General features: G+C 34.0%; 1 protein-coding gene across 1 annotated transcript; it reads left to right on the forward strand.

The window, feature by feature from the left end:
* Positions 1 to 17,395: 17,395 nt before the first annotated feature.
* LOC130215164 (28S ribosomal protein S17, mitochondrial-like) lies at positions 17,396 to 21,561 on the forward strand. The gene is given in 4 exon segments (XM_056447067.1): positions 17,396 to 17,573; positions 17,698 to 17,842; positions 21,208 to 21,297; positions 21,299 to 21,561. Coding segments are annotated over 3 exon segments (405 nt in total). The 5' UTR covers positions 17,396 to 17,573; positions 17,698 to 17,719; the 3' UTR covers positions 21,491 to 21,561.
* Positions 21,562 to 22,346: the final 785 nt, after the last annotated feature.

Consider the following 22,346-nt stretch of genomic DNA (forward strand, 5'->3'; position numbering starts at 1 on the left):
CTGACGCTGTATTCTTGCTTTTCAGGCTGTAATATGAGCTTTCCAGGCCAAAATCACAAAGTGATAAAAACTGTCTAAAACAATGAAATGCATCATGCTTTTTGTTTTAAACAACAATTGCATGCATTTTAAACATATCTGAACAAGTTTCAAGTGAAAAGCAAGCTTTATTGAGGGAGACAGATAATTGCATAGATTTGACCTCTGACGCTGTATTCTTGCTTTTCAGGCTGTAATATGAGCTTTCCAGGCCAAAATCACAAAGTGATAAAAACTGTCTAAAACAATGAAATGCATCATGCTTTTTGTTTTAAACAACAATTGCATGCATTTTAAACATATCTGAACAAGTTTCAAGTGAAAAGCAAGCTTTATTGAGGGAGACAGAAAATTGCATAGATTTGACCTCTGAAGCTGTATTCTTGCTTTTCAGGCTGTAATATGAGCTTTCCAGGCCAAAATCACAAAGTGATAAAAACTGTCTAAAACAATGAAATGCATCATGCTTTTTGTTTTAAACAACAATTGCATGCATTTTAAACATAATTTAACAAGTTTCAAGTGAAAAGCAAGCTTTATTGAGGGAGACAGAAAATTGCTAAATTTTGACCTCTGAAGCTGTATTCTTGCTTTTCAGGCTGTAATATGAGTTTTACAGGCCAAAATCACAAAGTGATAAAAACTGTCTAAAACAATGAAATGCATCATGCTTTTTGTTTTAAACAACAATTGCATGCATTTTAAACATATCTGAACAAGTTTCAAGTGAAAATCAAGCTTTATTAAGGGAGACAGAAAATTGCATAGATTTGACCTCTGATACTGTATTCTTGCTTTTCAGGCTAAAATATGAGCTTTCCAGGCCAAAATCACAAAGTGATAAAAACTGTCTAAAACAATGAAATGCATCATGCTTTTTGTTTTAATCAACAATTGCATGCATTTTCAACATATTTTAACAAGTTTCAAGTGAAAAGCAAGCTTTATTGAGGGAGACAGAAAATTGTATAGATTTGACCTCTGACACTGTATTCTTGCTTTTCAGGCTGTAATATGAGCTTTCCAGGCCAAAATTACAAAGTGATAAAAACTGTCTAAAACAATGAAATGCATCATGTTTTTTGTTTAAAACAACGATTGCATGCATTTTAAACATATTTTAACAAGTTTCAAGTGAAAAGCAAGCTTTATTGAGGGAGACAGAAAATTGCTTAATTTTGACCTCTGAAGCTGTATTCTTGCTTTTCAGGCTGTAATATAAGTTTTCCAGACCGAAATCATAAAGTGATAAAAACTGTCTAAAACAATGAAATGCATCATGCTTTTTGTTTTAAACAAAAATTGCATGCATTTTAAACATATTTTAAAAAGGTTCAAGTGAAAAGCAAACTTTATTGAGGGAGACAGAAAATTGCACAGATTTGACCTCTGAAGCTGTATTCTTGCTTTTCAGGCTGTAAAATGAGTTTTCCAGACCAAAATCACAAAGTGATAAAAACTGTCTAAAACAATGAAATGTATCATGCTTTTTGTTTTAAACAACAATTGCATGATATTATAAACATATCTGAACAAATTTCAAGTGAAAAGCAAGCTTTATTGAGGGAGACAGGAAATTGCATAGATTTGACCTCTGATGCTGTATTCTTGCTTTTCAGGCTGTAATATGAGCTTTCCAGGCCAAAATCACAAAGTGATAAAAACTGTCTAAAACAATGAAATGCATCATGCTTTTTGTTTTAAACAACAATTGCATGCATTTTAAACATATCTGAACAAGTTTCAAGTGAAAAGCAAGCTTTATTGAGGGAGACAGAAAATTGCATAGATTTGACCTCTGAAGCTGTATTTTGCTTTTCAGGCTGTAATATGAGCTTTCCAGGCCAAAATCACAAAGTGATAAAAACTGTCTAAAACAATGAAATGCATCATGCTTTTTGTTTTAAACAACAATTGCATGCATTTTAAACATATCTGAACAAGTTTCAAGTGAAAAGCAAGCTTTATTGAGGGAGACAGAAAATTGCATAGATTTGACCTCTGATGCTGTATTCTTGCTTTTCAGGCTGTAATATGAGCTTTCCAGGCCAAAATCACAAAGTGATAAAAACTGTCTAAAACAATGAAATGCATCATGCTTTTTGTTTTAAACAACAATTGCATGCATTTTAAACATATTTTAACAAGTTTCAAGTGAAAAGCAAGCTTTATTGAGGGAGACAGAAAATTGCATAGATTTGACCTCTGATGCTGTATTCTTGCTTTTCAGGCTGTAATATGAGCTTTCCAGGCCAAAATCACAAAGTGATAAAAACTGTCTAAAACAATGAAATGCATCATGCTTTTTGTTTTAAACAACAATTGCATGCATTTTAAACATATTTTAACAAGTTTCAAGTGAAAAGCAAGCTTTATTGAGGGAGACAGAAAATTGCATAGATTTGACCTCTGAAGCTGTATTCTTGCTTTTCAGGCTGTAATATGAGCTTTCCAGGCCAAAATCACAAAGTGATAAAAACTGTCTAAAACAATGAAATGCATCATGCTTTTTGTTTTAAACAACAATTGCATGCATTTTAAACATATCTGAACAAGTTTCAAGTGAAAAGCAAGCTTTATTGAGGGAGACAGAAAATTGCTTAATTCTGACCTCTGATGCTGTATTCTTGCTTTTCAGGCTGTAATATGAGCTTTCCAGGCCAAAATCACAAAGTGATAAAAACTGTCTAAAACAATTAAATGCATCATGCTTTTTTTAAACAACAATTGCATGCATTTTCAACATAGTTTAACAAGTTTCAAGTGAAAAGCAAGCTTTATTGAGGGAGACAGAAAATTGTATAGATTTGACCTCTGACACTGTATTTTGCTTTTCAGGCTGTAATATGAGCTTTCCAGGCCAAAATTACAAAGTGATAAAAACTGTCTAAAACAATGAAATGCTTCATGCTTTTTGTTTTATACAACAATTGCATGCATTTTAAACATATCTGAACAAGTTTCAAGTGAAAAGCAAGCTTTATTGAGGGAGACAGAAAATTGCTTAGATTTGACCTCTGAAGCTGTATTCTTGCTTTTCAGGCTGTAATATGAGCTTTACAGGCCAAAATCACAAAGTGATAAAAACTGTCTAAAACAATGAAATGCATCATGCTTTTTGTTTTAAACAACAATTGCATGCATTTTAAACATATTTTAACAAGTTTCAAGTGAAAAGCAAGCTTTATTGAGGGAGACAGAAATTAATATTGACCTCTGAAGCTGTATTCTTGCTTTTCAGGCTGTAATATGAGTTTTACAGGCCAAAATCACAAAGTGATAAAAACTGTCTAAAACAATGAAATGCATCATGCTTTTTGTTTTAAACAACAATTGCATGCATTTTAAACATATCTGAACAAGTTTCAAGTGAAAATCAAGCTTTATTGAGGGAGACAGAAAATTGCATAGATTTGACCTCTGATACTGTATTCTTGCTTTTCAGGCTGTAATATGAGCTTTCCAGGCCAAAATCACAAAGTGATAAAAACTGTCTAAAACAATGAAATGCATCATGCTTTTTGATTAAAAAAAACAATTGCATGCATTTTAAACATATTTTAACAAGTTTCAAGTGAAAAGCAAGCTTTATTGAGGGAGACAGAAAATTGCTATAGATTTGACCTCTGAAGCTGTATTCTTGCTTTTCAGGCTGTAATATGAGCTTTCCAGGCCAAAATCACAAAGTGATAAAAACTGTCTAAAACAATGAAATGCATCATGCTTTTTGTTTTAAACAACAATTGCATGCATTTTAAACATATCTGAACAAGTTTCAAGTGAAAAGCAAGCTTTATTGAGGGAGACAGAAAATTGCATAATTTTGACCTCTGAAGCTGTATTCTTGCTTTTCAGGCTGTAATATGAGTTTTCCAGACCAAAATCATAAAGTGATAAAAACTGTCTAAAACAATGAAATGCATCATGCTTTTTGTTTTAAACAAAAATTGCATGCATTTTAAACATATTTAAAAAGGTTCAAGTGAAAAGCAAAGCTTTATTGAGGGAGACAGAAAATTGCATAGATTTGACCTCTGAAGCTGTATTCTTGCTTTTCAGGCTGTAATATGAGTTTTCCAGACCAAAATCACAAAGTGATAAAAACTGTCTAAAACAATGAAATGTATCATGCTTTTTGTTTTAAACAACAATTGCATCTATTTTAAACATATCTGAACAAGTTTCAAGTGAAAAGGATGCTTTATTGAGGGAGACAGAAAATTGCATAGATTTGACCTCTGATGCTGTATTCTTGATTTTCAGGCTGTAATATGAGCTTTCCAGGCCAAAATTACAAAGTGATAAAAACTGTCTAAAACAATGAAATGCATCATGCTTTTTGTTTTAAACAACAATTGCATGCATTTTAAACATATCTGAACAAGTTTCAAGTGAAAAGCAAGCTTTATTGAGGGAGACAGAAAATTGCATAGATTTGCATAGATTTGACCTCGGACGCTGTATTTTTGCTTTTCAGGCTGTAATATGAGCTTTCCAGGCCAAAATCACAAAGTGATAAAAACTGTCTAAAACAATTAAATGCATCATGCTTTTTGTTTTAAACAACAATTGCATGCATTTTCAACATAGTTTAACAAGTTTCAAGTGAAAAGCAAGCTTTATTGAGGGAGACAGAAAATTGTATAGATTTGACCTCTGACACTGTATTTTTGCTTTTCAGGCTGTAATATGAGCTTTCCAGGCCAAAATTACAAAGTGATAAAAACTGTCTAAAACAATGAAATGCTTCATGCTTTTTGTTTTATACAACAATTGCATGCATTTTAAACATATCTGAACAAGTTTCAAGTGAAAAGCAAGCTTTATTGAGGGAGACAGAAAAATGCTTAATTTTGACCTCTGAAGCTGTATTCTTGCTTTTCAGGCTGTAATATGAGTTTTACAGGCCAAAATCACAAAGTGATAAAAACTGTCTAAAACAATTAAATGCATCATGCTTTTTGTTTTAAACAACAAAAGCATGCATTTTAAACATATTTTAACAAGTTTCAAGTGAAAAGCAAGCTTTATTGAGGGAGACAGGAAATTGCATAAATTTTGACCTCTGAAGCTGTATTCTTGCTTTTCAGGCTGTAATATGAGTTTTACAGGCCAAAATCACAAAGTGATAAAAACTGTCTAAAACAATGAAATGCATCATGCTTTTTGTTTTAAACAACAATTGCATGCATTTTAAACATATCTGAACAAGTTTCAAGTGAAAATCAAGCTTTATTAAGGGAGACAGAAAATTGCATAGATTTGACCTCTGATACTGTATTCTTGCTTTTCAGGCTAAAATATGAGCTTTCCAGGCCAAAATCACAAAGTGATAAAAACTGTCTAAAACAATGAAATGCATCATGCTTTTTGTTTTAAACAACAATTGCATGCATTTTAAACATATCTGAACAAGTTTCAAGTGAAAAGCAAGCTTTATTGAGGGAGACAGAAAATTGCATAGATTTGACCTCTGAAGCTGTATTGTTGCTTTTCAGGCTGTAATATGAGCTTTACAGGCCAAAATCACAAAGTGATAAAAACTGTCTAAAACAATGAAATGCATCATGCTTTTTGTTTTAAACAACAATTGCATGCATTTTAAACATATCTGAACAAGTTTCAAGTGAAAAGCAAGCTTTATTGAGGGAGACAGAAAATTGCATAATTTTGACCTCTGAAGCTGTATTCTTGCTTTTCAGGCTGTAATATGAGTTTTCCAGACCAAAATCATAAAGTGATAAAAACTGTCTAAAACAATGAAATGCATCATGCTTTTTGTTTTAAACAAAAATTGCATGCATTTTAAACATATTTTAAAAAGGTTCAAGTGAAAAGCAAACTTTATTGAGGGAGACAGAAAATTGCATAGATTTGACCTCTGAAGCTGTATTCTTGCTTTTCAGGCTGTAAAATGAGTTTTCCAGACCAAAATCACAAAGTGATAAAAACTGTCTAAAACAATGAAATGTATCATGCTTTTTGTTTTAAACAACAATTGCATCTATTTTAAACATATCTGAACAAGTTTCAAGTGAAAAGGATGCTTTATTGAGGGAGACAGAAAATTGCATAGATTTGACCTCTGATGCTGTATTCTTGATTTTCAGGCTGTAATATGAGCTTTCCAGGCCAAAATCACAAAGTGATAAAAACTGTCTAAATTAATTAAATGCATCATGCACTTTGTTTTAAACAACAATTGCATGCATTTTAAACATATCTGAACAAGTTTCAAGTGAAAAGCAAGCTTTATTGAGGGAGACAGAAAATTGCTTAATTTTGACCTCTGATGCTGTATTCTTGCTTTTCAGGCTGTAATATGAGCTTTCCAGGCCAAAATCACAAAGTGATAAAAACTGTCTAAAACAATGAAATGCATCATGCTTTTTGTTTTAAACAACAATTGCATGCATTTTAAACATATCTGAACAAGTTTCAAGTGAAAAGCAAGCTTTATTGAGGGAGACAGAAAATTGCTTAATTTTGACCTCTGAAGCTGTATTCTTGCTTTTCAGGCTGTAATATGAGCTTTCCAGGCCAAAATCACAAAGTGATAAAAACTGTCTAAAACAATGAAATGCATCATGCTTTTTGTTTTAAACAACAATTGCATGCATTTTAAACATATCTTAACAACTTTCAAGTGAAAAGCAAGCTTTATTGAGGGAGACAGAAAATTGCATAGATTTGACCTCTGAAGCTGTATTCTTGCTTTTCAGGCTGTAATATGAGCTTTCCAGGCCAAAATCACAAAGTGATAAAAACTGTCTAAAACAATGAAATGCATCATGCTTTTTGTTTTAAACAACAATTGCATGCATTTTAAACATATCTGAACAAGTTTCAAGTGAAAAGCAAGCTTTATTGAGGGAGACAGAAAATTGCATAGATTTGACCTCTGATGCTGTATTCTTGCTTTTCAGGCTGTAATATGAGCTTTCCAGGCCAAAATCACAAAGTGATAAAAACTGTCTAAAACAATTAAATGCATCATGCTTTTGTTTTAAACAACAATTGCATGCATTTTAAACATATCTGAACAAGTTTCAAGTGAAAAGCAAGCTTTATTGAGGGAGACAGAAAATTGCTTAATTTGACCTCTGATGCTGTATTCTTGCTTTTCAGGCTGTAATATGAGCTTTCCAGGCCAAAATCACAAAGTGATAAAAACTGTCAAAACCATGAAATGCATCATGCTTTCTGTTTTAAACAACAATTGCATGCATTTTAAACATGTCTGAACAAGTTTCAAGTGAAAAGCAAGCTTTATTGAGGGAGACAGAAAATTGCATAGATTTGACCTCTGACGCTGTATTCTTGCTTTTCAGGCTGTAATATGAGCTTTCCAGGCCAAAATTACAAAGTGATAAAAACTGTCTAAAACAATGAAATGCTTCATGCTTTTTGTTTTATACAACAATTGCATGCATTTTAAACATATCTGAACAAGTTTCAAGTGAAAAGCAAGCTTTATTGAGGGAGACAGAAAAATGCTTAATTTTGACCTCTGAAGCTGTATTCTTGCTTTTCATGCTGTAATATGAGTTTTACAGGCCAAAATCACAAAGTGATAAAAACTGTCTAAAACAATTAAATGCATCATGCTTTTTGTTTTAAACAACAATTGCATGCATTTTAAACATATTTTAACAAGTTTCAAGTGAAAAGCAAGCTTTATTGAGGGAGACAGAAATTGCAAAATTTTGACCTCTGAAGCTGTATTCTTGCTTTTCAGGCTGTAATATGAGTTTTACAGGCCAAAATCACAAAGTGATAAAAACTGTCTAAAACAATGAAATGCATCATGCTTTTTGTTTTAAACAACAATTGCATGCATTTTAAACATATCTGAACAAGTTTCAAGTGAAAATCAAGCTTTATTGAGGGAGACAGAAAATTGCATAGATTTGACCTCTGATACTGTATTCTTGCTTTTCAGGCTATAATATGAGCTTTCCAGGCCAAAATCACAAAGTGATAAAAACTGTCTAAAACAATGAAATGCATCATGCTTTTTGTTTTAAACAACAATTGCATGCATTTTCTACATATCTTAACAAGTTTCAAGTGAAAAGCAAGCTTTATTGAGGGAGACAGAAAATTGCTTAATTTTGACCTCTGAAGCTGTATTCTTGCTTTTCAGGCTGTAATATGAGTTTTACAGACCAAAATCACAAAGTGATAAAAACTGTCTAAAACAATTAAATGCATCATGCTTTTTGTTTTAAACAACAATTGCATGCATTTTAAACATATTTTAACAAGTTTCAAGTGAAAAGCAAGCTTTATTGAGGGAGACAGAAAATTGCTAAATTTTGACCTCTGAAGCTGTATTCTTGCTTTTCAGGCTGTAATATGAGTTTTACAGGCCAAAATCACAAAGTGATAAAAACTGTCTAAAACAATGAAATGCATCATGCTTTTTGTTTTAAACAACAATTGCATGCATTTTAAACATATCTGAACAAGTTTCAAGTGAAAAGCAAGCTTTATTGAGGGAGACAGAAAATTGCATAGATTTGACCTCTGACGCTGTATTCTTGCTTTTCAGGCTGTAATATGAGCTTTCCAGGCCAAAATCACAAAGTGATAAAAACTGTCTAAAACAATGAAATGCATCATGCTTTTTGTTTTAAACAACAATTGCATGCATTTTAAACATATCTGAACAAGTTTCAAGTGAAAAGCAAGCTTTATTGAGGGAGACAGAAAATTGCATAGATTTGACCTCTGACGCTGTATTCTTGCTTTTCAGGCTGTAATATGAGCTTTCCAGGCCAAAATCACAAAGTGATAAAAACTGTCTAAAACAATGAAATGCATCATGCTTTTGTTTTAAACAACAATTGCATGCATTTTAAACATATCTGAACAAGTTTCAAGTGAAAAGCAAGCTTTATTGAGGGAGACAGAAAATTGCATAGATTTGACCTCTGAAGCTGTATTCTTGCTTTTCAGGCTGTAATATGAGCTTTCCAGGCCAAAATCACAAAGTGATAAAAACTGTCTAAAACAATGAAATGCATCATGCTTTTTGTTTTAAACAACAATTGCATGCATTTTAAACATATTTTAACAAGTTTCAAGTGAAAAGCAAGCTTTATTGAGGGAGACAGAAAATTGCATAGATTTGACCTCTGACGCTGTATTCTTGCTTTTCAGGCTGTAATATGAGCTTTCCAGGCCAAAATCACAAAGTGATAAAAACTGTCTAAAACAATGAAATGCATCATGCTTTTTGTTTTAAACAACAATTGCATGCATTTTAAACATATCTGAACAAGTTTCAAGTGAAAAGCAAGCTTTATTGAAGGAGACAGGAAATTGCATAGATTTGACCTCTGATGATATATTCTTGCTTTTCAGGCTGTAATATGAGCTTTCCAGGCCAAAATCACAAAGTGATAAAAACTGTCTAAAACAATGAAATGCATCATGCTTTTTGTTTTAAACAACAATTGCATGCATTTTAAACATATTTAACAAGTTTCAAGTGAAAAGCAAGCTTTATTGAGGGAGACAGAAAATTGCATAGATTTGACCTCTGAAGCTGTATTCTTGCTTTTCAGGCTGTAATATGAGTTTTCCAGGCCAAAATCACAAAGTGATAAAAACTGTCTAAAACAATGAAATGCATCATGCTTTTTGTTTTAAACAACAATTGCATGCATTTTAAACATATCTGAACAAGTTTCAAGTGAAAAGCAAGCTTTATTGAGGGAGACAGAAAATTGCATAGATTTGACCTCTGAAGCTGTATTCTTGCTTTTCAGGCTGTAATATGAGTTTTCCAGGCCAAAATCACAAAGTGATAAAAACTGTCTAAAACAATGAAATGCATCATGCTTTTTGTTTTAAACAACAATTGCATGCATTTTAAACATATCTGAACAAGTTTCAAGTGAAAAGCAAGCTTTATTGAGGGAGACAGAAAATTGCATAGATTTGACCTCTGACGCTGTATTCTTGCTTTTCAGGCTGTAATATGAGCTTTCCAGGCCAAAATCACAAAGTGATAAAAACTGTCTAAAACAATGAAATGCATCATGCTTTTTGTTTTAAACAACAATTGCATGCATTTTAAACATATTTTAACAAGTTTCAAGTGAAAAGCAAGCTTTATTGAGGGAGACAGAAAATTGCATAGATTTGACCTCTGAACCTGTATTGTTGCTTTTCAGGCTGTAATATGAGTTTTCCAGGCCAAAATCACAAAGTGATAAAAACTGTCTAAAACAATGAAATGCATCATGCTTTTTGTTTTAAACAACAATTGCATGCATTTTAAACATATCTGAACAAGTTTCAAGTGAAAAGCAAGCTTTATTGAGGGAGACAGAAAATTGCATAGATTTGACCTCTGATGCTGTATTCTTGCTTTTCAGGCTGTAATATGAGCTTTCCAGGCCAAAATCACAAAGTGATAAAAACTGTCTAAAACAATGAAATGCATCATGCTTTTGTTTTAAACAACAATTGCATGCATTTTAAACATATCTGAACAAGTTTCAAGTGAAAAGCAAGCTATATTGAGGGAGACAGAAAATTTCATAGATTTGACCTCTGATGCTGTATTCTTGCTTTTCCGGCTGTAATATGAGCTTTCCAGGCCAAAATCACAAAGTGATATAAACTGTCTAAAACAATAACATGCATCATGCTTTTTGTTTTAAACAACAATTGCATGCATTTTAAACATATCTGATTAAGTTTCAAGTGAAAAGCAAGCTTTATTGAGGGAGACAGAAAATTGCATAGATTTGACCTCTGATGCTGTACTCTTGCTTTTCAGGCTGTAATATCAGCTTTCCAGGCCAAAATCACAAAGTGATAAAAACTGTCTAAAACAATGAAATGCATCATGCTTTTAGTTTTAAACAACAATTGCATCCATTTTTAAAATATCTAAACAAGTTTCATGTGAAAAGCAAGCTTTATTGAGGGAGACAGAAAATTTCATAGATTTGACCTCTGATGCTGTATTCTCAACACAATCTCACGGCAATTCGTAACTTTTTGATTTAGTGGCTAATTCATACGAATTCATACGATCTAATTCGTACAATTTAGTACGATTTGCTCATCCCCCAATGACGGTTGGGTTTAGGGGTGGGGTTTGGTGCCAAGCCTCCTTTTTAAAATTGTACAATTTCGTACGTCTGAACTCGTACGAATTCGTACGAATTAGCCACTAAACTGACAAAACGTAAAACATTTACGTTTTCTAGTGAGATCAGGCTGAAAATATGGGAAAAAAGCATCTAGGAAAAGGAAAAAAGGTAAGGAGGACGCATCGGAAAGTAGTTCGCTAGATAGCGAGGAGGAAGGGGTTGGAGAAAAGGCCAATTTAGTATTTAGGATAATATTAAGATTCAAAGAATCTTGTTGACACATGAATTAAAGAAAAAAGTAGGTGAAATATCATTTGCAAAGGTGCTTCAGGATGGGGCGTTATTGATTGCATGCAAAAAGGAAGAACAGAAAAATAAGGCAATGAAATTAAAAACAGTGGGGAAGCAGGTTGTTACGAGTAGTAAAATCCTAGGTCAGAATTCATAGATATTTAGCGTGATAAAAGGAGTTCCGATTGGTGTAACAATGGAGGAATTAAAAAAGAATATTGATGGAAAATGGTTATTATTATATATTATATTATTGGTAAAATTATAGACGCTGTTCAATTGAAGATGAATAAAGAATGAAGAAGATTGGACAGTCTTTCAGTGCGCCTTAAATTTGAAGGAAGGGAAATGCCAGATAGAGTCAGAATGGGATTCATCAGCTACCCTGTTAGAGAATATAAAGCGCCTCCAATGAGATGTTACAACTGTCAGAGGTACGGTCATACAGCGGCTGTATGTAAATCGAAAATAAGTTGTGCGCGATGTGGAGGGGAACACGAATTTGGAAAGTGTGAAGATGGAGTTGAATTGAAATGTTGCAACTGTGGAGGAGGACATCATGCTGCATATGGAGGTTGTGAGGCAGGAAAAAAATAAAAAACAATCTAACTTATGCTGAAGCAGTAAAGGTAGTTAGTAAAAAGAGGAAGTCAAACCAAACAGTAAGATTGGAGTCAGGTAGAAGAATTGAAGGAGAAGGAAGAATTGAAGGAAGTAGGCCATCAGAGGATTTTACGTTAGTAAGCAAGAAAAATTTTGTACTTTTCATGGTAGAAGTAATTAACTGCACTACCCAAACAGAAAGAAGAACAGAAAAGATACAAATAATAGTTAAAGCAGCAGAAAGATATTTGGAGATAAAGGGTCTGAAGAGTGAGGATGTAAGAAGAAGCCTCAGTTCAGATTTTCAAGAGAGTCAAGAGATAGGAGTAGGTTAGGGCTATGTTGAGAATCCTACAATAGAATGCTAGAAGCCTATGTGCTAATGGACAAGGGTTTAAAGGATATTTAAGTAAAATGAAAGAAAAACCAAATGTAATATGCATTCAGGAAACATGGTTGAACTCAAAGTTAGATTTTGTTTTAAAGAGATATGTAAGTGGTGTGAATATGTAATATGTAAGGAAGAAGGTATAGGTGGAGGTTGTGTCACGTTCATAAAAGAAGGAATGTCTTACAGAATTTTGAAAAAAGGGGTAAACCTGGAGTATATAGTGATAGAAATATGGTATGGAATTAAGGAATATGTTATGATAAATTTTTACAGTCCATGTACAAAACTAACACTGGGTAGTATAGAAAAAATTAAAGGTCTAAACGAAGAAAGGGTTATATGGTGTGGTGATTTTAACGCACATAATACCAGTGTTGGGAGTAATGCGTTACAAAAGTAATGTATTACAGTAATGTATTACATTTTCCTGTAACGCAGTAGTGTAAGGCATTACTTATACATTTTCAGTAATATTTTACTCGGTACATGTTCAGTAACGCGTTTTATTACCAAATAAAAAATACCGCAAGTAAGTTCTATTTTCTGTTCGTGGTTAGTGAATATATGTGCGTGTTGTCATTAATTTCCCTCTGGCTATTGTAACTTTTTTACTTTGAACGCGGAATGATTTCAGCCTCTGAGCTCGAGGTCCGAGGCTATTGGCTCAGCCCGGTTCACAGTAAGGTCAAGCCCTGACGTGCAGCGGAAGAGCGGCAAAATAGATTAGCAGAAGACAGTACATTCGCGAGATGGACGTATGTGCATATGGCGTAACAGTCGTAAGCGCAGTTTTACAAGAGCGCATTCATGTAATTCTCTGTTCGTGGACAACTCGACCGCAATTTTTTTTTCGCAGTCGCATGCACTCAAAACACGGCTGCTCACGTGCGAATGATCTGCTCTGGCTCCTTCAGATGATGCAGACTCACATTTTGTGCCTCATGTTTCCTCTTCTTTTCGTCCTTTTGCTCTCCAGAGATCCTCCTGTTCAATTGGTTATCCCAAGAATGTTGATATGGTTTATATATTGCTACAGTATTTATTAGCAATACACGAAACACTAAGGTTATGATAAATTCTATAATAAATACTTGTGTTTTTGATTGTTAGATATACTACCTATGTTTTAGGCTAGTATTATTTACAATTTGTTAATGAATGCTTCAGCATACTGTAGTATTAAGAATAGTGAACTGATAAAATGAAATACAAAGTGTAGTTTTACTACAGTAAAGTGTGGTGAATTGTAGTATAGTATACCCTATATTGTAAAAAAAAAAACTACAGCACTGGGTAATTTGTTTATATTACGCTTGTGTTACCATAGCAACTAGTATTAGCACAACTGATTAATTGAAGTACTTTACTGTAGAACTGTTCAAAACACTGTACATGACAGGGAAAATGTCCTCCACAATCTCATCAGCAATGTGGAAGACAACAGAGACGTGTTAAAATGGGATTGATAGTGAGATTTATTTGATGAGTGAATAGTTCAGTAGGCTATAATACCTCATCAAGTTTTCCCCTATTTTTATCGGTTACATTTCTGCTTGCATTCGTTATATTTTTGTTTAAATGTTGTTTTATTTGATTAGTATGGTGCACCTTTTGGATGTTTAATAAATGTTTTTTAAAAATGTATTCTTTGCATTCAACTTCTTTTCTCTGTGTCTTAAGTGTTTGAAATTGGAAATATTTCATCATATAACAAACAACAAAAAAGGTTATAGTGGATTAGATAAAAAAAATTATATGTAAGTCTATTTTAGTATTTTGGTTATTGTTAATAAATAGTGTACAAATATAAATTATATCAAAAAGCATGAAAGGAAGAGGGAACACAAGACACAAATTGTGAGTCTGCATATAATCTCACTGAGCGAGTAGTGTACTGTGAGCGCACAAGAAATTTTGTGCGTGAGCAGTGCATATTTGAGAGAGCATGAGAAAATTTGCACGCGAGCAGCGTATATTTGAGAGCTCACAAGCAGTTTTGTCCACAAAGGAAATCGGTGCACGAGCATTATATTGAGAAAGCTATGTTCATCATGCTCACTTTGTGCATGACAGTTTTGTGTTGTGAACCCGAATTTAAAGTGAATAGAATAATGGCAAGATTAAAAAAAAAAATGCATCTCGTCATGGCATTGGAGTTTACATATAGGCCTGTTGTGTCTAATATGAAAATAGCCAAGCTATTCACAGATATTGCCAGATAATCACTTTACCTTTACCATACTTTCAACAGACTTTGATCATTTGTGATTTTGGCTCTTATCCTTTCTTGCATTGTCTTGAGCCTTCACGTTGCCAAATATATACTATATTGTTAGTAGCCTGGATAGGTCACCGTCATTCTGCTACATCATATCGCTTTCTACTGGATGTAAAATGCTCTGCAGTACATTTAGTCATTTTAGAATGTTAAGTTCTAATTCTGTAGTTATTTTGGTGAAAGTAACTAAAAAGTAATATAAGAGTAATGTAACATATTACAATTTTGAGACAGTAATATTGTAAGGTAAGGGATTACTTTTAAATCACAGTAATAAGTAATCTGTAATGTATTACAGTTTGGAAGTAACTTGCACAACACTGCATAATACACTATGGGGTGGAATAATAACAGATAGAAATGGTCTAGTAATTGAGGAGGTGATAGAAAAGAAAAATTTGGTATGCATGAATGATGGAGAATATACACAAATGGATGTAAATATAGGTAGGAAATCAGCACTAGACCTAACAATTGTGTCAAATTCATTGGTTGGAATTACAGTTTGGGAGGTCATAAGAAAATGCTCAATTGGGAGTGACCATTTTTCTATTATTAGTTCAGTTATAAATAGTCAGAATAATTCTGGAAAATGGAAGTATGAGAAAGCAGACTGGGAGAAATTCAAAGAAATAAGTGAAGAAGGAGATTGAAACAAATTAAGATGAATGAAAATATTGAAATTGAAAGAATATATGCAGAGTTAAGTTCTGTAATTCGGCATGCGGCAAGTGAATGTATTCACAATGTATTCATTTTAATTGAAAGATATATCAGAGTTAAGATTGGGAAGGATGTGTCAAGTAAAGGAATTATTGAGAATGGTACTCCACAAGGTAGCGTCATAAGTCCTTTGTTATTTATTATTATGATTAATGACGTTTATTCAAATTTAGAGATAAATATTAATAAATCACTGTTTGCAGATGATGGAGCTCTATTGTTAAGAGGCAGAAATGTGGACCATATTGTTAATAAAATGCGAACAGCATTAATTAAAGTTGAGAATTGGTCAAACAAATGGGGTTTTAAATTTTCAGTGGAAAAAAAACAAATATATTTTCTTTACAAACAAAAAAAGTAGAATTGACTTAAAACTGAAAATATATAATACAGAATTAGAACAGGTAAAAGTGATCAGGTTTTTAGGAATGTGGTTTGATTCTAGAGCTACATGGAGTAATCACATCAGTAAGATACAGGAGAAATGCAAAATAATTTTGAATGTAATGAGATGTATTTCGGGGCGTGAGTGGGGAGCAGATAGATTAGCTTTAAAAACAATTTATGTAACAATGATCAGAGCAATTCTTGATTATGGTTGTATGGCATACAGTTCAGCAGCAAAGTCACAATTAGAAAAACTTGAAAGAATACAATCTCAAGCTTTTAGAATTTGTTGCTGAGCATATCCTTCCTCTCCAGTTCCAGTATTACAGGTGGAGATGGGGGAGATGCCAATTCATCTAAGAAGGAAACAACTGTTATTGACATACTAGGCAAGAGTAAAAGGCCAAGATGATAATCATCCTGTAAAAACACTATTGGAGGTATGTTGGGAATATGGGAAAAGGAAAATTAACAGCTTTAACTGGATTATTGGGGATTTAGTGCAGGAAATGAAATTAAGTTAATATAGTATTATACCATCAATAGTTCTACCAACAATAACTTTATGGATATTACCACAACCAAAAATAGACCTCAAATTATTGAAAGACAGACAGGAAAAAGGACAGGAGTTAACAGATGGATATCTAACAAGAGAGTATATTGGGACACAATACGATCAATTTACACACATTTTTACAGATGCATCAAAAGATCCTCAAAGTGGCCGGGTGGGGATAGCATATGTCATTCCAAGTTTAGATGTGTCAGAAGGGAAAAGAATAACAAATCATTTATCAGTATTTACAGGAGAGCTGCTAGCAATCAGATTTTGAAAATCATGTGGGAGCAGGAAGGAGGATTGTATTCTTTCAAGATTAAGGCTAGGACATACAGGGCTAAACTCTACATTACACATGATTGGAAAACATTCAACAGGCTTGTGTGATGGATGCGGAGAGAGAGAGAGACAGTAGAACATGTAATCATTAGTTACAGATAATTGATGAAGAAATAACTCGGAAAGAATTTTTATTTCCGGAAGGAAGGAAATGGTTGATACAATTCTTAAAAAGAACTTCAGTTAATACATAGGATATAGAATGTCTATGTAAGTATGTGTGTATGTATGTATATATATATGTATGTGTATGCATATGCGTATGTGTGTGTGTATGTGTATATGTATATATATATATATATATATATATATATATATATATATATATATATATATATATATATATATATATATATATATATATTTACTTAATTAATTTATTATTATTATATTGACAATAATATTATGCTTTCCCCTATCTTCTATCTTTTTCTCTATCTCGGCTGTGAAGGACCTGAGCTGTAGATGGAGGAACTAAACACGCAGCAACATCGACGGCTCGGGTTTTGAAGAGTCTAGAGTGTAAAAAATAAATAAGCAAATAAATAATAATAATAATAATAAAAAGAAAAAAGGGTCTCTGATCCATAACCCACAGTAGGTGGCGGTAATGCTCTGTTAAGAATGCGAACCGCCAATAATCACCAAGAAAAAGAAGAAGAAGAACACTCAGCGTGACGTCATCAACATGAGCCACGAGTCTTGACATTCAAACGTATGCGGAATGTTTTCATAAGTTTATGACCTTTACTTTAACATTTACCTTTAACGTGAACCCGTTTATGTGCGTATAGCAAGAACAGGTTGTTGTTTTTTCTGTTGTGACTACTATATACCTCGCATTCGGTGAGTAAAGCACGCTTGTGCGCAGCTGAGCTAACTTTAGCGGCTGATTCTGATTCAGGAAATGTATTTTGACTTGCTAGTGTGCACGTGAATTTAAAGTTAATATTGTTTGTCTGAATTTCAGGAGGCTGCAAAGGCTAAACGGCATGTCCACGCGGCAGGTGTCGGTCCACGCGAAATGGATCATAGGTCAAGTGATCGGAACCAAGATGAAGAAAACGGCGAAGGTTCGGGTAACCAGACTAGTGCTGGACCCTTACCTGCTGAAGGTGAGATAGATCATTAAGTCTGCCTCATATGCAAAACAAAAGCACAGTCACTATGTTTGACAAATTTTTGGTTATTTTTGTTGGTTTAGGCCCTATACAACCCCTGGCATACAAAAAATGGAATCGCCACACTGTGGCGATTCATATATATGTTTTTTTATTTATGCTTTTTAATGTTAATTTCTTAAATACCTATTTTCTGTCTATTATAGAAAAAGTGTTTTGTGTGTTGTAGCAAAAACACAACAGAATATATATATTCCTTTTTAGAATTAATAATATATCATATCAAATAATATCAGTCAATATTTAATTTCAATAGTAACCTACAAAAAAGATAAACATTACTATTATTTTTTATTGTACTTGACATTTTTTATGTCAATTGCTTTGATTAATAATTCTGTTCTATTTGTCTGAATAATTTTTGAATTTATATTCCCATATTCTTTTACTCATAGCAAATTAACAAATTACAAAAAATGCCACAAAAGCATTTTGTTAAATAAGTTAACACGTTTTAAGTTATGCATCACACAAAATTTATTTTAGTTAACAGAAATTAGAATGTAATCAATGGAAAAAATATGTAATCAATGTACATGGAAAAAAAATTGAGTCATCAATGAAATTAGTACTTTGTTGCATTGAGGTAAAGTTCAAAGTGATTTCAGTCCAAAAGTTCGAAGTTGTGAGTCACAAGTTCTTACCTAAAAGCAATTTTACCTCAGATGCTCCTCTGGCATTTATGGTTGCCTGAATTCTTTTGGACTTTATTTGAACTAATGAAAAACTATATCCTGCATCAAGTTGCTTGTGGCTTTCTCAAATAGCCGTTGACAGATCAGCTTTGCAAGAAGGACCTTTGTGGTGGACCAGTTGCTGTTGTTTTCAATTTTCAACATAAATGTTCATTTAGATTTCAATCTGGACTGTTTGATGTCATAGTGTTGATTTGACTTTCCTGAAGAAAAACTGCAACTGTCTGTTTTCTCTGTGGCAAGACTAGGACTGGGTATCTTTTTTAGCACCGACCGAACCGTCTCGATACTACCGAGTATCAAAAAAATAATTTCGATACCCAAGGGTATAATCTTGTCAACGTCAGTGAGCACCACTTGGAGAAAACCTGCATCCTTAACGTGCCCGGATCAAATGCTGGTGCTTGGCTGCAGCGAGGCTGTCTTGAAAACCAGCAGTTTACGGCGATTACACCCACTCGCGCAGAGCTTGTCAAATTGTCAGACATACAAAATCAGTTAACTTTTAGCACTTCTTGCTTGTGTACCATTAAAGTTTAAGGCCCCGTTTACACTGCAGATAAATGTGACCAATTCAGATTTTTTGTTCATATGTGAGACAGATCGGATCTGTATGATGACCGTGTAAACAGAAAAAAAAACACATGCATTCGGATATTCAGAGATCGGTTTCAGGTCTCCTTCATATGTGGAAATAAATCAGTTAAAAATCGGATATGTGACAATGCGATTGTCATGTAAACAGGCAGATCGTATTTATTGAGGCGTTCTGTTCTGATCATCATTAAACTTGTGACAATGTGGTGCTTCTCCGCGGTTTAATGATGTAGAAGGAAGAGCGTGTGTGGAGATTCCGACGCGGGTAAACAACAACAGAGGAAACATGGAGGAAAGTGGTCAGTCGCCACAATTTGCTCCCACCAGACCTGAGATCTCTCTCACACATTCCTCTGAATGATGGAGGGCATCATACAGAATATAAACCCTAAGCGCGAGCTGCGATGACGGCCCTTTCCCACCTTCTCCGCCTCAAAATCATTCTAAAGTTGGGCGAACTAAACCTTTAAGCAGCAGTAAGCCTCACAAATATATAAAATTTATTGACTTAAAACTGCTTGAACTTTATTAAAACTGTTTGCACTAATATATTGTGTTAATCATTTTGCAATTTTGTTCCTTTGTTTATTGGTCTTAGAGATGAGCCTGCTGTGAAGTGTCACAAACATCCTGAAAAAAATAATCTTGTTAAAATATTTTTCTTAAAATAAAAGTATCGAAAAAAGTATTGTTCGGAACCGGTATCGAAATCGGGGTATCGGTATTGAAAATTTTGGAATGATACCCAGCCCTAGGCAAGACGCATTATCATCCTAAAAAAATGACATCATCTATTTCATCAACAAAACTATTCAATTGAAAAGAAGAGAAAGTATCCAAAAGTTCAGTGTACACCTGTAGATTGACTATTAAAGTAATGCTCGTCCTTTTCCTGACACGCAAGCCACAATGTTACCTCATGTATGTAACTTAGTCCTGCGAATACTTAATTCTGCATTTGGTGTGAACCTGACATTAGCGAATGTGAGCTTTCTTTATTGCAAATTGTTTTGGATATAAGTTCTTGTAGAGGAATTACCAACCTAGGTCACACATGACATTACACGGGTTCCCAGTTGCAAAAAGTGACCGGTTGCGCTAGCAAACATGTTGTGTTGTGCGGTAGGATGCCAAATTCGTTCTCCAAATATAGAAACTTAACTTTTACCGTACACCACAATGCTTTATAATGCCAACCGCAGACTTCTTTGGCTAAAAGGGAACTAAATGGAGTGAGGACCTAATTAAAAATGCTTGACTCTGCAGGTCTCATTTCATATCAGGTAAAAGTTCACGCTATGCTTAATTATACACGTTACTCGCTTTTGATTGCAGCAATGATTTTTGCAAAAACAGATAAATATGGTTAATTAAACTGCAGACACTGAATGCTTAGAATGAAATGTAAAAATGCAAGTTCACATACCCTGCTGAACAGGTTCAGTTCGCTGTCAGAATGCAGTTGGCAGAGGCAGAACCTCGGTTTTAAGCACTGCGTAGTTTTGAATCTGGTAATCACAGAACATTATTTCTTGCACATGACCACACAATATAATATGTAATCAATATAACTTATTTCTAAGACAACAACAAATACTGTACCGTATCAGATGTCATTCCCTCACTGTACATGCTAGTGCTCCCGTTTTTTTTTCTGCAACCTCGCTGCACGCGCATCCTGAATGTTTACAAACATGGTCATTCATCAATAGCCGCAAGGCATTGGCCTACTCGATATTAACACTTGTGTGCTGTTGGGGATGTTTTCATCCATTCTGGGGTGATTTTGAGTTTTAATTTGGTCACAACTTTCTCTGTGTTTCAGCAAGTGGACTGATTTTTGCGTGACATCTTATTTTTGACACATATTTTGGTAAATGCTTTGAAATTTGGAACGCTACAATACACTCTTGGCAAATTGACTACCATTCAGCTAATTTATCCAAGAATAAATTTATTTATAATCCTGAGGCGCACTTTTTTTTTTTTCTTTCTCTCTTTTACAAGTACTACAACAAGAGGAAGACCTACTTTGCCCATGATGCTTTGGAGCAGTGCACTGTTGGGGATATCGTCTTACTGAAGGCCTTGCCGGAGGAAAAGAGCCAAACACGTGAATCATGAACTGGCAGAGATTGTGTATAAAGTGGGGCAGGTGGTGGATCCCGTCACCGGGAAGAGGGTGGCAGGAAAACAGTATCTGGAGCCTTTGACGGAAAGCACAGAAGACACGGAAATATCTTTAACAGAAAAACTGGAACAACTCAACATTTCTGCCTCTGCCTCATAGCCCTGTGTTTCTGTTCCATGTATGTACGAGTCTTGATTTTTCACATTAAAATATTATTACACTGTCTGGTATTGCATGGTGATGACTGTTTTTGTTCGATTATGATCTATACAACTATTATTATAAACATTAGTAGATTCTTAAAAGTTATTTGTACTCAAAGATGGCTAAATAATGTGTCCATTAGTTATTATTTGTGGTTTTCATTGAGGGTTTTAATGGGTCGTTGCCTCTAGTGGAAGTTAAACTCAATCATTTCCATTTTTTTTTTTATATTTATGATGGGTCTGATAAAGATGTAGGGTCTAAAATAGGTAATATCTTAAACATTTTCAGGAGTGTGTGAACAATTTGTAATATAACACATTTACATAGAAAACATGTCACCTAAAACAGGTTTTCAAACTAATGATTGTGCAAGTTAGGTCTGCAAGATACACTCACAGGCCACTTTATTAGGTACACCTTACTAGTACCGGGTTGAACCCACTTTTGCCTTCAGAAATGTCTTAATCCTTTGTGGCATAGATTAAACAAGGTACTGGAAATACTCCTGAGATTTTGGTCCATATTGACACGATAGTGTCACACAGTTGCTGCAGACTTGTCGGCTGCTCATCCATAATGCAAATCTCCCATTCCACCACATCCCAAAGGTGCTCTCTTGGATTGAGATCTGGTGACTGTGGAGGCCATTTGAGTACAGTGAACTCATTGTCATGTTCAAGAAACCAGTCTGGCATGATGCGCAATCCTGCTGCAAGTAGCCATCAGAAGATGGGGACACTGTGGTTATAAAGGGATGGATATGGTCAGCAACAATACTTGGGTAGGCTGTGGTGTTGACATGATGCTC

The sequence above is a fragment of the Danio aesculapii genome, chromosome 21 (assembly GCF_903798145.1).
Source record: "Danio aesculapii chromosome 21, fDanAes4.1, whole genome shotgun sequence".
NCBI classification, from domain to species: domain Eukaryota; kingdom Metazoa; phylum Chordata; class Actinopteri; order Cypriniformes; family Danionidae; genus Danio; species Danio aesculapii.